The following is a 14039-nucleotide window of genomic DNA, read 5'->3' as shown; positions in this document are numbered from 1 at the left end:
TTATCATATTCAAAAACTCACCAAACTTGGCGGAGGCCTTAAGCCTGTTTAAAATTTACGTATTTTAAAGTCGTCGCAAAAATTGCAACAGAAATGTCTCTACGGCGCCACCTAGAAATTGGAAAAACACCCTTTTTTACCCTCTGCTATTCACTTACTTTATCGTAGAGACATGAAATTTGGTACACTTGTAGAGCTCCCCAAGACGCTCAAAATTTATAATTAATGTCATAGTGCAAGTATCACAGGAAGTCAACCATTTTGATTGAAGTTCCCATTTTGACCCCATTTTTGCCGATTTTTGCCTTTTACAGCCTTTGTATTTGATCTATCCTCCTATGGATTTTGATTGATCGACGTCAAACTTGGTCAGTCTGTTCATAAGGCATGTCCCATCTAAAGTTATCTAAACGGTGAGTTTTTTGAGTATGCTGAAGGGGGGTTAGCAGGGGTCAAAGTTCACCTACTCGCCATAAATAAATAAACTGCTATATCTCCTACACAGAAACTCACAGAAGCATCAAAGTTTCTGTGATTGATCATCATCGGGTCTCCTACAATACCCTATGGTCGAATGATGACATCACTTAGGCCACGCCCCCTGAGAACAGGAAGTGTAATGTTTTACTGTGAACTGTCGCTATCTGACCCCTTTGACCTCATCAACATGAAACTGTACCCAGACACAGAAAACATGTTGGTGTATTGAGGATTCCAACCCCGACCAGCTACGATAGAGCAGGTGGGCATGGTGGCGTGGCGAAGTGACCTGTAACGCCATCGCCATACGTTTGGCTCTCAATTCCACATTTTCGGGCCCAGCTGCTGCAAACTCATAAGGATGGACCCTCATCCACTCCCAACAGGAATCCATCACAATATTTGGTGGGCGTAGCCTAATTTCTCTATAGCGCCCCCTAGAAAACTTTAAATGATCAGTCCCAAGCCATGCTTTAACCTACAAATACGAAACTTTGTACACATGTGTACCTTGTCAGGACGTACAAAAAAGTCTCTTGGAGCCATGGTCTAAACCCCACAGGAAGTCGGCCATTTTGGATTCAAGTTCGGTTTTTGACCCCATTTTTGCCGTTTACAGCCTTCATATTTGATGTATCTCCTCCTAGGGATTTTGATTGATCGGCTTCAAACTCGGTCAGTCTGTTCATAAGGCATGTCTCATCTAAAGTTATCTAAACGGTGAGTTTTTGAGTATGCTGAAGGGGGTTAGCAGGGGTCAAAGTTCACCTACTCGCCATAAAAAAATAACTGTTATATCTCCTACACAGAAACTCACACAGGTACCAAAATTACTGTTGTTGATCATCATCGGGTCTACTACAATACCCTATGGTCAAATGATGACATCACTTAGGCCACGCCCCCTGAGAACAGGAAGTGTCATGTTTTACTGTCAATGGTCGCTATCTGACCCCTTTGACCTCATCAACATGAAACTGTGCCCAGTCACAGAAGACATGTTGGTGTATTGAGGATTCCAACCCCGACCAGCTTCGATGGAGCAGGTGGGCGTGGCGGCGTGGCGAAGTGACCTGTAACGCCATTGCCATACGTTTGGCTCTCAATTTTATTTTTAAAGTTTTATTTTTTTTAATAATTTGTTTTGTGGGTTAGAGTACAAACATTCATTAATTTTGGCTAGAAATAATACAAACATCGTCATTCAGCAAAACCTTTATTGTGTTACTCAGCTCCGCTGAGTAACACATTCTGGTCAGTGTTGATGGAGTACGACTGGCCCCTGGTGGCGCAATACTGATACTGCTGGCGCAATACCATTATTGCGCCAGCAGGAGTCACTGGTACTCCATCAATGAGAAAACAAATCAAGTTCGGTTTTTTTTCGGACGGCTGTGAAAACGTTTCCAGCGCGTCTGCCGTGAGATTTCCAAAAGGACAGCGATTACATTTAACCTGAAATGTTATATGTAAGCCCTAAGATAATTTTTGTTGGCTTAAAACACGGAGTAAATGTAGCGTTTTGTTAATGACTGTTATTTCCTACCGCAAGTAAATGCATCATTTCCCTCGTCTCTGCCTTAATGGCCAGTCAAGGGCAAAAACAAATTTAAGCAATTTGATTGGTTGAGAAGGACTGCACGTTCTGTAGCTGTGCTAATACTTACTGTAAGTAGTGGCAGTCGGCAGGAGACCGTACATGGTTGAGGTTCGGCGCATTACGCTGTGGACTGTACATTTTTTTTGCTAAACTGTTGGAGCAGCTAAGTTTTCCTGAACATTATGCCTGGTTTATGGAGCCACAGAACCGGACCACGCTAACGTTTGCTTCGGTTTTGGAGCTGCAGACCCGAATGACGCTCATGAGCCGGAACTGTCTGTTGGAGACGAGTTTTATTGCCGTTCGTCTTAAAAGTGGTAACTGGAGATGCGGTGAGTGAAGCTCAGTTCACACTACACGATTTTAGAAAAGTCGGCCAATTCTGAAAACGTGAGAGAACACACACTAGCCTATTTAAAATCGTAGGTGTAACGGGTTCGTTCTAAGAGTGTGAGGTTTCACTCGAACACATTCTAATACCAGCTACGAAATACCTTCAAATTAAAATTCTGCACTACCACAGCTGAATTTGGAGTAAACAAACAAACATGGACAACGACGTTGAAGTGGTAACTTTAGTTTGCGGACTTATTTAACCCAAAAAAGACGTAACCAAAAATCAAAGCCTTGGATTAAGAACTGGAGATATCGTAAGCAAGGATTATATTTGTTGCATCGCAACATGGAGGTGAGTTTTTTTTTCATAAAAAATACTGTTTTCAATGTTTTTAGAAAATCAAATGGGAGTTATCCTTTCTCCCCAACTGACCGCGAAAGCTTAACGTAGCCTATTCCAGCTCCTTTCATTGAAACTTATTATATTGTTTAAAATTGTATTATGACTGCAGAATAAAATCAAATGCGCCATTTCAACCAAAGATTGGAATGTGCTTCTCAACCAGATGTACTCTGTGCAATAATTTTATAATTATCTTTCATTAAAAGATAAAAAAAAAAGTCGGAGGAACACCACAGAGATTGGATGAATGAGCAAAGATGATTAAAGACAGTCAATATCCCCGATTTTAGATCAAAGCGGTCCCGATGTTCCACCGACTGGACCCGATCGGTCGTACACACCACACACTACAGGATGATCGGTTACGATTGTTGAGAGCGACAATCTTACAACGTTCTGAGTTCTTAAGACTGATACATTGGGGTTGTAATATTTACTTGGACCACTTGCTGTGATTAATACCTAATTATTGAGAGAGATTAAACCTGTGCTTTTGTTCTAATGTACTGAAAGTTAACTGTGCTCTCTGAATGTGCATTGCCCTTGGTTTGTTACTGACCAGAAGGGTTTATTAAAATGATACATCTTAACCTTTACCATTTTCCTGACTCATTTTAGGAAAATGTTAAAGTTGCACTGCATTTAGATCTCAGTTGCAGTTAACATCAAAGCATGTGGGTGTGGCTTAGTGTAAAACTTTCACTATTTGCCATGAAACATAAACATTAAAAAACTTCCAAATGCAAGATCACAGCTGCATCACACTTCCTGTGTTTCTCTATAGAACAGTCCTGAACACATTTCCATGATCACTTGATGAAATCACCCTAGCCCCGCCCACTTTTCAAAGGCAATCACCAGTTTTTCTCCTGTGAGTTTTACTGTTATTCTATCATATATATGGGTTTCATCATGTGAATACTGACTTAAAACGACAAGATGATGAACTCTGTGAATGCTGGCTGCTGACCAAACCGCATTGGGGTGTAGAAATGGCGAACTGCAGTTCTTCACCAAATGATACCAAATGACTCTAAATGATACGTTGATCATCCGACTGGCGCCAAATTGGATATGTATGACCTTCGTTGACCTCTAAACACCCCAACAACATTGAAATGTATTTTGACTCCACTGCGCCAACTACATTAATACGCCAGCTATATCTCCTCGCTATATCAACGAATCTGCACCACATTTTTTGTGCGTCGTCAGGAAGTGCCGCCGAACGCATCGATGCGTACCGCCTGGTGGACGGGCGCGGAAACCGCGCAACGACTTCTGTGTTAGAACGTGGGAGCGTTGATGGAAACGGAGCAACAGTTTCCGCGGTGCGGGCGGAGGTGCTGAAAACTGCTGAGAGTATCTGTGGTGGCTGGCGTCGGGCGGCGGTTGCTAGTACCCTGCGGTGGCAATAGGCCGGAGCGGCGCTTGGCTGCGAGGGCCGCTCGAGGCTGCTTGCAGCTTTAATTTTGTTGTTGTTTTTTTTTTGTTGGAACAAGATCAGATTTTTATCTAAAGTCATATTCAGCAAAATACAATATGAATTTCAATGATATGGGTTTGTCCAATTAAAAGTACCTTTTGACAAATAACTTTAAAGCAGGTTTTAACAATGCCTTTCATTAAGCCATGCTTCTTAAAATGTTTTTCTATTTGGTCCGACATAATATTCTGATCTTAAATGTGTTTTCATTAGCTGCAAGTTGAACGTCATCATCAGAAATAAAGGTTTGAAAACCCTCTGTCCATAGCATGCTGTGCTTCACATAGTGAACTCTAATTACTGAAATCAATGTTCATTAAGCTAGTTTACCAAAAATGCCTTGACCGCTAGTCATTTTTTAGGGTTCAACATCCAGACAAAAGGCTTGTATTTTTCTGCTGTTATTTACAAAATGTCACAATTAGATCTATAACAAATGTATCAAATGTCATCTTGGTTCAAAGTTCAAGGTTATCATACAATACAAAATTACAGTATGTAACTGTGAAGGAATTTGAGCAAAAACCCAAAACATAAACGGAGGCAGAAAGGCAACAGAAAAATCTATCATCCAACATCATCATTAAACTATGCTGAACAAATTAAAAAGCATCACAAATAAATGAATTAAAAATGTGGTTAGGGTGGTGCTACTGGTTTTCAGGCTTGAGGCTGCAAATGATAACCTTTTGGTCTATGTGTTGGGTGCACAGCTAAAATAAAGAAACATAAGACATTGATTGAAGTGTCACATAGATTTCTCTCTCTACGTTACATTACATCACATTACATTACATTGGAAATTACTTGATGCAGTGTGCAGCAGTCAGGACCCATTCTTGGGAGATGAGGGTGCCTCCACAGACGTGACTCCAGCGCCCTCTGCTGTTCGACTGGAGTGATACCTCAGAAATAACGGGAATGATATGAACAGATGCCTTAAATTCAGTGGGGACAAGAGAAGACGACATCAGGCACAAGTCAAGTCGTGATTGTTTAAGATTTCCCAGAACAATCTGTTTCCTGGTAAATTGTTTTTTATTTGGAAAGAAAAGTCTCCAGATATCTATTAAAATATTATTTACCATGATATCAAAAAGTATACCTCTGCTTGGATCTTCAGAAAAAGTGAAATTTCCTGAAATATCTGAATTTGTAAGTGTTGTATTGAAATCTCCTATTATTATGCAAGAATGTGTCAAAAATTACTTGCACAAGAAAATGAAAGCAGAAGGTTTGTTTGTTCATGCAAACATTTCTGGTTATGGTGATAATCAGATTTAGATAGCATACAAATCATACTGACTGATTATGTCCTGCTATTGCTCTTGTAAATAATATGCAGGTGTGTTTCCATTGATCATATAATTGTGCATATTGGAACTACAACAAAAAAAAATCTACCAAATGGAAACACATCATTTAGAAAAAAAAACATGTTTTTTGATTAATTTTTTGCGTTGGGTTGAGTTGGTTTTCTAACTGTATAAATCAGTATATTTCACAAAACTACAACAGAAACACATTTTTCGCATCATGTGTCACGTGATCAACAACTGGATGTTACTACTGGCAGAAATAACAAAGAAGATGACAGGAAGTATTAGAGAATGATGCTGCAAAGTTGTTGTTTTTTTTAAGTTTCTCATAAATCCTTTGTCACCAGCTAAATATCATATTCATTGTTCCAGGTAGGGAAAGCCATGCCTTGCTGCATTTTACAATGAATTTAAGTTTTTTATCAAAGACTCTGACAAAACGTGTCTTTAAAGACAATTTAAATATGAACTGCTTGGAATGTATAGTTGGAACTGAAGGCCCTTAGCTTTTTCTGAAATACTGTTTATCTGAATTTGTTTTTCTTGAGGCATAAAAAATGTTTCACTCTGTCGTTATTCAGTGTGTCTGGGAATAAAGTAAAAAAAAAAAAAATAACATCCCTCGCCCCCGCTCGCAACAGACTTCTTGTGGCTTTGATGTCAAACTGTGATGTCACTCATCCTGTCTGTGACGTCATTGGTGACTGTCTCTATATTCCAAGATTCGACAGAGAAATTCATTTGCGATTTCAGGACATTTGAAAAACAGGAGAGCAATGGAGCAGAAGAATTTGTGTTTTGAAACTGTGGAGATCTTGGAGCGACGGTGTGAGGAGTTTGAGGAGGAAAATATCCTCCTCAAAAAAAGATTGGAGAATCTTAACTTGAAACTCCAAAATCTGACTGAAAGAGACTCCACCATCAATAACCTGGTGAGAGAAAATCAATTGCTGAGAGACAAAGAGGATGAAAGAGAACAACGGATCCTGGGATTGACCGAAGAATTGGAGGATTCAAGAGCAAAAATTGAAACATTAAAAAGAGAGTACCGAGAGATGGCAATCGAGAATCAGCGGCTGGAAAAAACCAATGCGTCGATCAGGCAACAGGCCAACAATGCATTACAAAACAAGACAAGAGATCGCCGCTGGCTTGAAACTGAAAACGAGGAACTAAACAAAGAAATTGTTACCTTGAAATTAAAGATGGAGAAAATAAAATCAAGAAAAGAGGGAGCAAATATCCAGAAAAGTGAAAAGACGCAGGAAGAAGACATGGTGCCGGAGGAGACAAACCCAACGATGCTGAGGAGAGTTGGGCATGTTTATCTCTCCATGTATAAACAGGGGACATTAAGATACTGGGTTCCCTCGTGGATATTTTAATAATGCTGAAAATCCACAATTTAAAATATATATAAAAAAAAATAAGGACAACCATCTGGACAAAAACATGCCCAACTCTCCTCAGCGTTGTTGGTTCGGGGTCTCTTCCAGAGAGCGGGTCTGGGGTGAAGCAGCTCTCGGCCAGGATGAGGATCAGTGCCTCCAAATCCGAGGCCATGGTCCCGAGCCGGAAAAGGGTAGAGAGCCTTTTACCGGGTCGAGACCGATGTCCTGCCCCAAGTGGAGGAGTTCAAGTATCTCTGGATCTTGTTCACTAATGAGGGAAGAAGGGAGCGGGAGATCGACAGGCGGATCGGCGCTGTACCGGTCCGCCGTGGTGAAGAGAGAGCTGAGCCAAACAGCGAAGCTCTTCATTTACGGGTTGGTCTCTGTTCCCGCCCTCATTTGGAAGAACGAGATCCCGGATACAAGCGGCCGAAATGGGTTTCCTCCGCAGGGTGGCTGGGCTCTCCCTTAGAGTCAGGTGAGAAGCTCGGTCACCCGGGATGGACCCAGACTAGAGCCGCTGCTCCTTCACAGCCACTTGAGACTCTGGTCGGGATGCCTCACTTGCGGACAGAGAAGACTGGGCCTCCCGAGGCCAATACTTAATAAGCTGCTTCCCCCGAGACCCGAACTTGGATTAGTGATAGACGATGGATGGACGGACGGACGGATGGACGGATGGACGCGGACGGACGGATGGACGGGCGGAGGGACAGACGGACGGCCGGCTGGATGGACGGACGGACTAATGGATGGACGGACGGACTAATGGATGGATCGCTTGCAGACAGTATAAAGACAAAAACACGCACAAATTACAAAAGTTTTTTTTGTTTTCCTTTGATGTTGTTTAATGGTTACTGTGGTAACTATGGTTACTGTGGTTACTGTGGTGACCATTAAACAATCTTCCCTTCAGTTATGACTGGAGACACATTGTTGATGTAATAATTGTAAAATAACTTGTTATTAAGTATTGGCAAAGATCAGTATGATTTTCACAGCGTTGTTGTTGTTAGCAGCTGCTGAAAGTAACTAAAATAGTTACTGTTTATGTCACTTTGTTACTTTCCAAATGAAGGAGTCAGTAATCTAAGTTACTATTTGAAAGAGTAATCAGTAATCTGATAAAAGTTACTTTTTCAAAGTAACTATGCAATCACTGCCTGTGTGTAGATAGTTTGGTTGTAATGAAAGAAAATAATCTATGAAACACACAGACAAGAACATCATAGAGCAAAACAATAATGGAGTTTCAGTTTACTACATATAGACATGTATATATGTAGTAAACTGAAACTTTATAATATAAATAATTCATAATATAAATATTATGAATTATTTATATAATTCATAATATAAAATATAATATAATATTATACATATTAAAATACAATATGTTATAATATATATTATATGTATATATTACACACACACACACACACATATATATATATATATATATATATATATATATATATATATATATATATATATAATATATTTATATTTATATATATAATATGTATTCGCTACTTGCAAAAGTCACACACGAATTACGTAAAAATAAATCAAAATTTCAAGTTCTTCTTGACTATTTAAAATGGTAATGTGAGACTGTGCTGCTCCCGGGACGCAGAACACATTTAAAGCTGGTCTAATACCTGCCAGGGCCAGCTGTGGGGTCTGACGTCCTCTCCTGCAACTACCCGGTTCAGAAACGGGGGGAAGGTGGGAAATCCACATCCGTACGCTGAATCAGAAACAACATGATGCTATTTCCTACTTACAAAATCTGATATACTTAATCATATTTTTGAAACAGTATAATATTTTCACAACAAAAAGCAAATGGCATCAATTTTAATGCATTTATCTTGTAATTTGACCAATGGATTTAATTGACAAATACAAGGCGGTCAAGGCAAGAACAACAAGCAACTTATTGAAACAGATTTAGTCTCTTACCACCAGCCACGACAACAGCAAGAACCAACAGCCTTTTCATAACTGATGACGCGTGTACAGTGTTAAATTTAAAAAATAGTGATATATTTGCACCCTCATAGACCGACCGCTGCTGACTAGTTCTGTTGCTGTTGTGAGAAACGTGCAAAATGTCAAACAGATGTTGTAGACTCAGAACATGGCAGATGGTTGGTGATAAAATTTTCCCATCACTTATGCAGATGAGGTGTGTTTCAATTATTGAACAATATATGTACATGTAGTTTCCGCACCAGCAGAAGGCAATGTCATTTCTGCAGATGACACACTTTTTTTTTTAGCATTGTTTAGCTAGTGATTTCAGTATGCCTATATGCTTACTTACTGAAGAGTCAAAGGTTCCCATTCCTCATGCATAACAAAGAACACAGAGCCAGACTCTATCTGGGTCAGGCTGTACTTTCCCAGAGCCACGCTGCACTCCATGTGTTTGCTACAAGTTTTATTTGTCAGAAGCAACAGAAATCCAATTAAATCCACTTTATCTCAGCATTATTAGTAGTGGCACAGTTAGTTTGTGGACATGACCTTCTCTTGTTTTTTATTGTTTTTTTTTTTGTTTTTGTTTTGTTTTACATGATACAGTGCGCAGCAGTCAGGATCCACTGTTCAGAGATCACAGTTCCCCCCCACTGGAATGTTGTCACACACAGTGAACTTTGCACTGCAAAGGAACCTGAAACAAGTACGGATGTTTTATGGTTTGGTTAGTGTTACTTTAAATTAAAATAATGATAATAATAATAATAATAATAATAATAATAATAATAATAATAATAATAATAATAATAATGGTGTATCCTGCATGAAATTTTAATCTTTTTCTGTAATTTAATTCACTTTTAACTGCTTCTGTTTTTAGTAAATTGAATGTGTGTGTGAGGTTTTTTTTTTCAAACCATATATCTTAATTATTTTCTAAGTTTTCTGTTTTTAGATAAAAATTTATAATTTAATATTTGCCTTTCTGCTTTACAGACACTATAAACTTGCCTCTGTTCTCTGACACACTCAATCGCAAATATTCCTTTAATATTATTTCAAGTCATTTAGGTATATTCTGCTTTGCTGAGTGACATTTTGCGCTTTCATTTTACCTGTCAGGGCCAACTGTGGGGCATGACATCCACTCCATTAAACACTCGGCTGGATAGTGGGACTCACGACTGAAGGGGTTCACGCAAAGACAGAAAGAAATCATTTAAACTGCACATGCAAACACACAGCGTTTAGTATGCATGCAGAGAAAGGTTGAATAAGTTGTGTGCTGCTTACCACCGAGCACGCACCACAGAGCTCATTCTGGCTGTACCTCCACAGTTTGGAGTTGAAAGGTCAGACTTATTTTTGCCCATTATGATTATATGTGACCCAGGAAACATGTTCTCTGTTTTTCCATTTGTGCACTTTTTCCATTTGTGCACTTTGCAATTTGATGGAATCTCAATAGGTGGGTGTGAGAAAAATAGCCTCCACATGGACAGACGAATCTAGTCCTCCTACACGTCTCAGTCTTTAACCAAATAAAACTTTTTAGTAATAAAAGACACAGTTGATGACATGCGACGCGATGAGATCAGCACACTGATATTTCCCTTTTATTGTGATCCTTAATTTCCGTGCATATTTCTGCAAAACATCACTTCACAAAATATTTTTTAGTCCTTACATGGTAGAAAATTTTACATTCCTTTGAGTCCCATTTTTTTCGTCTCTCTCATCCAAATTTAAACCCTTAATGTTTATATACAACAAGGACATTTCTGCACAGTAGATGGAGATTAGTAAAAAAAATTTTCAGTAAAATTTTTATTTAAATAAATGATGTATTTTTTTAACATTTTAAACATGCAGTAAAAACACTTTTAAAAATTAAAACATCTTAACATTCACATCTTTCTCTGAAGACTCCAACTTGTGTCATCTGCATGGTTCTCATTCAGGGATAGTGGAGATGGAAAGATACCTCCATTCTTATCTCAATGACTATGCTTTTTTTTTCAACTAGAGTTTCTTCACCGCATTAAGGAAAAACTGACTCAACATGCCTGAGATCTACAGAACTTACATAGTAGAAAAAGCTGCAAATCTCCCTGAAAGACAAAGACAAACAAGCTGTAACATTTATGTTACAGTGATTTTTTTCTTTTTTGTCACTTTAATGTAAATAGTGATGTTAAAAGGCTATCATGAACTGCAATTTTATGCTCATGTTTGATAGGCACTGGGAAACATGCAGAAAAAAGCAGAAATTACTTAAGTAGATTTCATAATAGTTATGGTGTAGAGATCATTAGAAGATGGTGGAAATCAACTGGCTAGCTAATCCTAAACATTGCCGCCAGAATCCTAATCAACACCAGGGAAGTGCATCGCATCACAAAAGTCCTTAAATATATCTGTCTCCCTGTTTATGCAAATAATAGACTTTAAAATCTTATTTTTGGTCTGTGAGCAATAAAATCAACATGACACAACACGTAGAGCATGTGAGAAGGTTTTATTTTGCGGGGCTCGTGTGATAGCCGTGGTCCCAAAATGGTGCTCGATCAGTTGGCCACTATCGTCTGTGAAAGAAATCATGAAGATATGCAGGTTTTTATGACATCAATAATTTGAACTTCACACCCAGCGGTTTAGTCGCAGTTTCAGAAGCTTACAGTGTTGATCCAGTCCAGGAAAGAGGTGACTTGAGTAAAGACGGTGGGCTTCTTGTAGTAATTGCAGCTGAGCCCAGAGCCAAAGCTGACAATACCATGAACCTCCCAGGATCCGTCAGAGCCCTGACAGTTCAGAGGACCGCCAGAGTCTCCCTAACAGTGCCACACAAACAAAAAACAAATCATCTATCAAAATCCAGCAGAATAAAATGTAATACCTGGCGTACAAAGCTGCAAGATGTGTTTCAGGAATAGATAAATCACTTTGTATAATTGAGCAGATCTTCTATTCCTTGAAAGTAAACATTCTTTTTACTTTCAAGATGAACAAAAAATGGCACATTTTGATAACAATACTGATAATTCATTTCAGACAGACATTTCACCAACAAAACATAATAAGAAAGACTTTCATATTTCTAAATATCTACAGAGTCATCCATAGATATCCAAAGGAAGACTCAATCCTTATAGATGGAGGAAAAAACAACTGAAAGTTGTTGTGGTTAGGACTCACATTGCATCCAGAAACAACTCCATCTCCACCAGCGCAGACCATGGTTTGTGTGACCTGGGAGCCCCACCAGTCGTACTGACTGCAGGTGGCGTGGTCCACAACGGGCAGCAGAGCCTGCTGCAGGATGTCAGCGATGGGACCTCCGGCTGTGCTCATGAGAGAGACATGTCTGTGTCAGCAAAAGGCTTTTCGAAAACCACCGTTGCCACTGATATTTTATATTTTAAGTTTCTAAATGACACATAAATCATCTGTTTGAAAAACTTAATCCAATCAAAATTACAAATTTTCCAATCAGTCAGTAAAGCTTCATCAGCAGATTCCAGTCAATAAGGACCAAAGCAAGATCCAAAATTTATTAAAATGGAGACACAATATCTTGTTTTGAAAATGTGTGTTTTTGCTTAAAATATCAAAACACTGAAAGTATAAAATAATCAAGTCACATTTATAAATCACAACATGCATCTTCTGCATGGTAGCATTTACATAGAATGACCACAGGTTGGCAGTATAGACACGTCACATACAGCAGGACATAACTTTATATTTTATGGGTGTTTTCACCCAGAACATGAAACAAATATAACTCACTGTACAGACGACCCCACCCGGTCACATAGCAGGGTGCATTATGAGGGAGGATGAAGCCATCAGCAGGAAGACAAGCAGGATGTACGGTGTCAGAGAATTCAACTGAGGCCTCCAGCTTGATCAGGGCAATGTCATTACTGTGGAAGACAGAGGGACATCAGGCTTTATCAGAACTCGTACTGCTGCATTCTTCACAAATGTGGTTTAAACCGGGATATTTACCGGATGAAGTACGAGTTCCAGTTCTCATGCACAACGATGGTGGCAGTGCCCAGGAAAAGAGAGCCGTTCTCATCCTCCAGCAGGTTGTGCTTTCCCAAGGCCACTCTGTACTGCCGGCCTGAGCTAAGAAAGGGAAAAATCAGAAGTGGTTGAGATCTGAAGCTCACATACAAAAACCTTTTGGAAGCAACGTGCTAAAACAAATATTTTTATATGGAACTCTTGAGTCTTTGTAATAGTGTTTGGTGACAGTCTCCTACCTGATGCAGTGAGCAGCAGTGAGGACCCACTGGCTAGAGATCAGAGTGCCTCCGCAAGTGTGTCTCCACTCACCGTTACTGTTGTACTGCAGGGAAATCTGGAAAAATATGTGAGATTACCAAATATTATCTTCAAGATTAATTAAGATAGTTATTATTGTTTCAATTTCATTTACTGAGGAAATTCTTTTTTACTGTGAAGTAATAGATGCAAATTGTAGCCAGACTTCCTTTTCATTTGCTGAACTTTTTCAACATTACATGGATCACATACATTAAGGGAATTGTGTATCAACATAACTTTTACTTTCATATTGTCTTCTCTCAGCCTCCAAATATTTACTTGCACAATCATTTTAATTGCTTTTATTTTAAAAGTTGCTTTGTAGATTTCAAACACTTCGTATTCTTCCTACCTGCCACGGCCAGCTGTGAGGCCTGACGTCCTCTCCGTTAACCACTCTGCTCACCACGGGCTGGAAGGTGGGATTGCCGCACCCATAGGCTGAAATAAAGGAACCATGTTAAAAGTTTGTGATTTAATCAGCTATGTTTAAACTTACATGTTCTAGGTAAACATGGTTCATCAAATGAACAGAGGGGAATAGAAAGATGACTTTTGTAAGTTGTTCTTGGCAGCAAAATCCGACTTACCGCCGGCAACGAGCAAAGCAAGCACCACAAACTTCATTGTGTCAGTATCTTCACAGTTCAAAGTTAGCTTCTGAGATATTTATAACTCCCACCACCTTTCTTATGCAACC

At 39.2% G+C, this 14039-nt stretch overlaps 2 protein-coding genes and 1 long non-coding RNA gene across 4 annotated transcripts in view; 1 reads left to right on the top strand and 2 right to left on the bottom strand.

The window, feature by feature from the left end:
• Nucleotides 1–9102, bottom strand: part of LOC129372308 (chymotrypsin-like elastase family member 2A) — a 15980-nt gene extending 6878 nt beyond the window's left edge. For both annotated transcript variants that reach the window (XM_055049496.1, XM_055049497.1), the window contains exons 1-3: nt 8984–9102; nt 8680–8768; nt 5113–5210 (exon numbers count right to left, since the gene is read on the bottom strand). In XM_055049496.1, the coding sequence (XP_054905471.1) occupies nt 5113–5210; nt 8680–8768; nt 8984–9023 (227 nt within the window). In that variant the 5' untranslated portion in view covers nt 9024–9102. The remainder of the gene's footprint in view (nt 1–5112; nt 5211–8679; nt 8769–8983) is intronic.
• Nucleotides 6383–13791, top strand: LOC129372311 (uncharacterized). Its single transcript, XR_008607240.1, has 3 exons — nt 6383–7805; nt 9608–9707; nt 13654–13791. It is a non-coding gene; the product is annotated as an uncharacterized LOC129372311 (long non-coding RNA).
• On the bottom strand, nt 11504–14039 carry ela2l (elastase 2 like). Its single transcript, XM_055049499.1, has 8 exons — nt 13930–14039; nt 13692–13780; nt 13276–13373; nt 13016–13138; nt 12794–12930; nt 12200–12345; nt 11683–11835; nt 11504–11589 (listed from the first exon to the last, which is right to left on the bottom strand). The coding sequence occupies exons 1-8, from the start codon at nt 13964–13966 to the stop codon at nt 11572–11574; spliced, it is 801 nt and encodes a 266-aa protein (XP_054905474.1). The 5' UTR covers nt 13967–14039; the 3' UTR covers nt 11504–11571.

This window comes from Poeciliopsis prolifica, unplaced genomic scaffold, assembly GCF_027474105.1.
Source record: "Poeciliopsis prolifica strain line A6 unplaced genomic scaffold, Auburn_PproV2 SCAFFOLD029, whole genome shotgun sequence".
NCBI lineage: Eukaryota > Metazoa > Chordata > Actinopteri > Cyprinodontiformes > Poeciliidae > Poeciliopsis > Poeciliopsis prolifica.
Note: the sequence above shows the minus strand (reverse complement) of the source record. Positions and strands in the feature narration are given on the sequence as shown.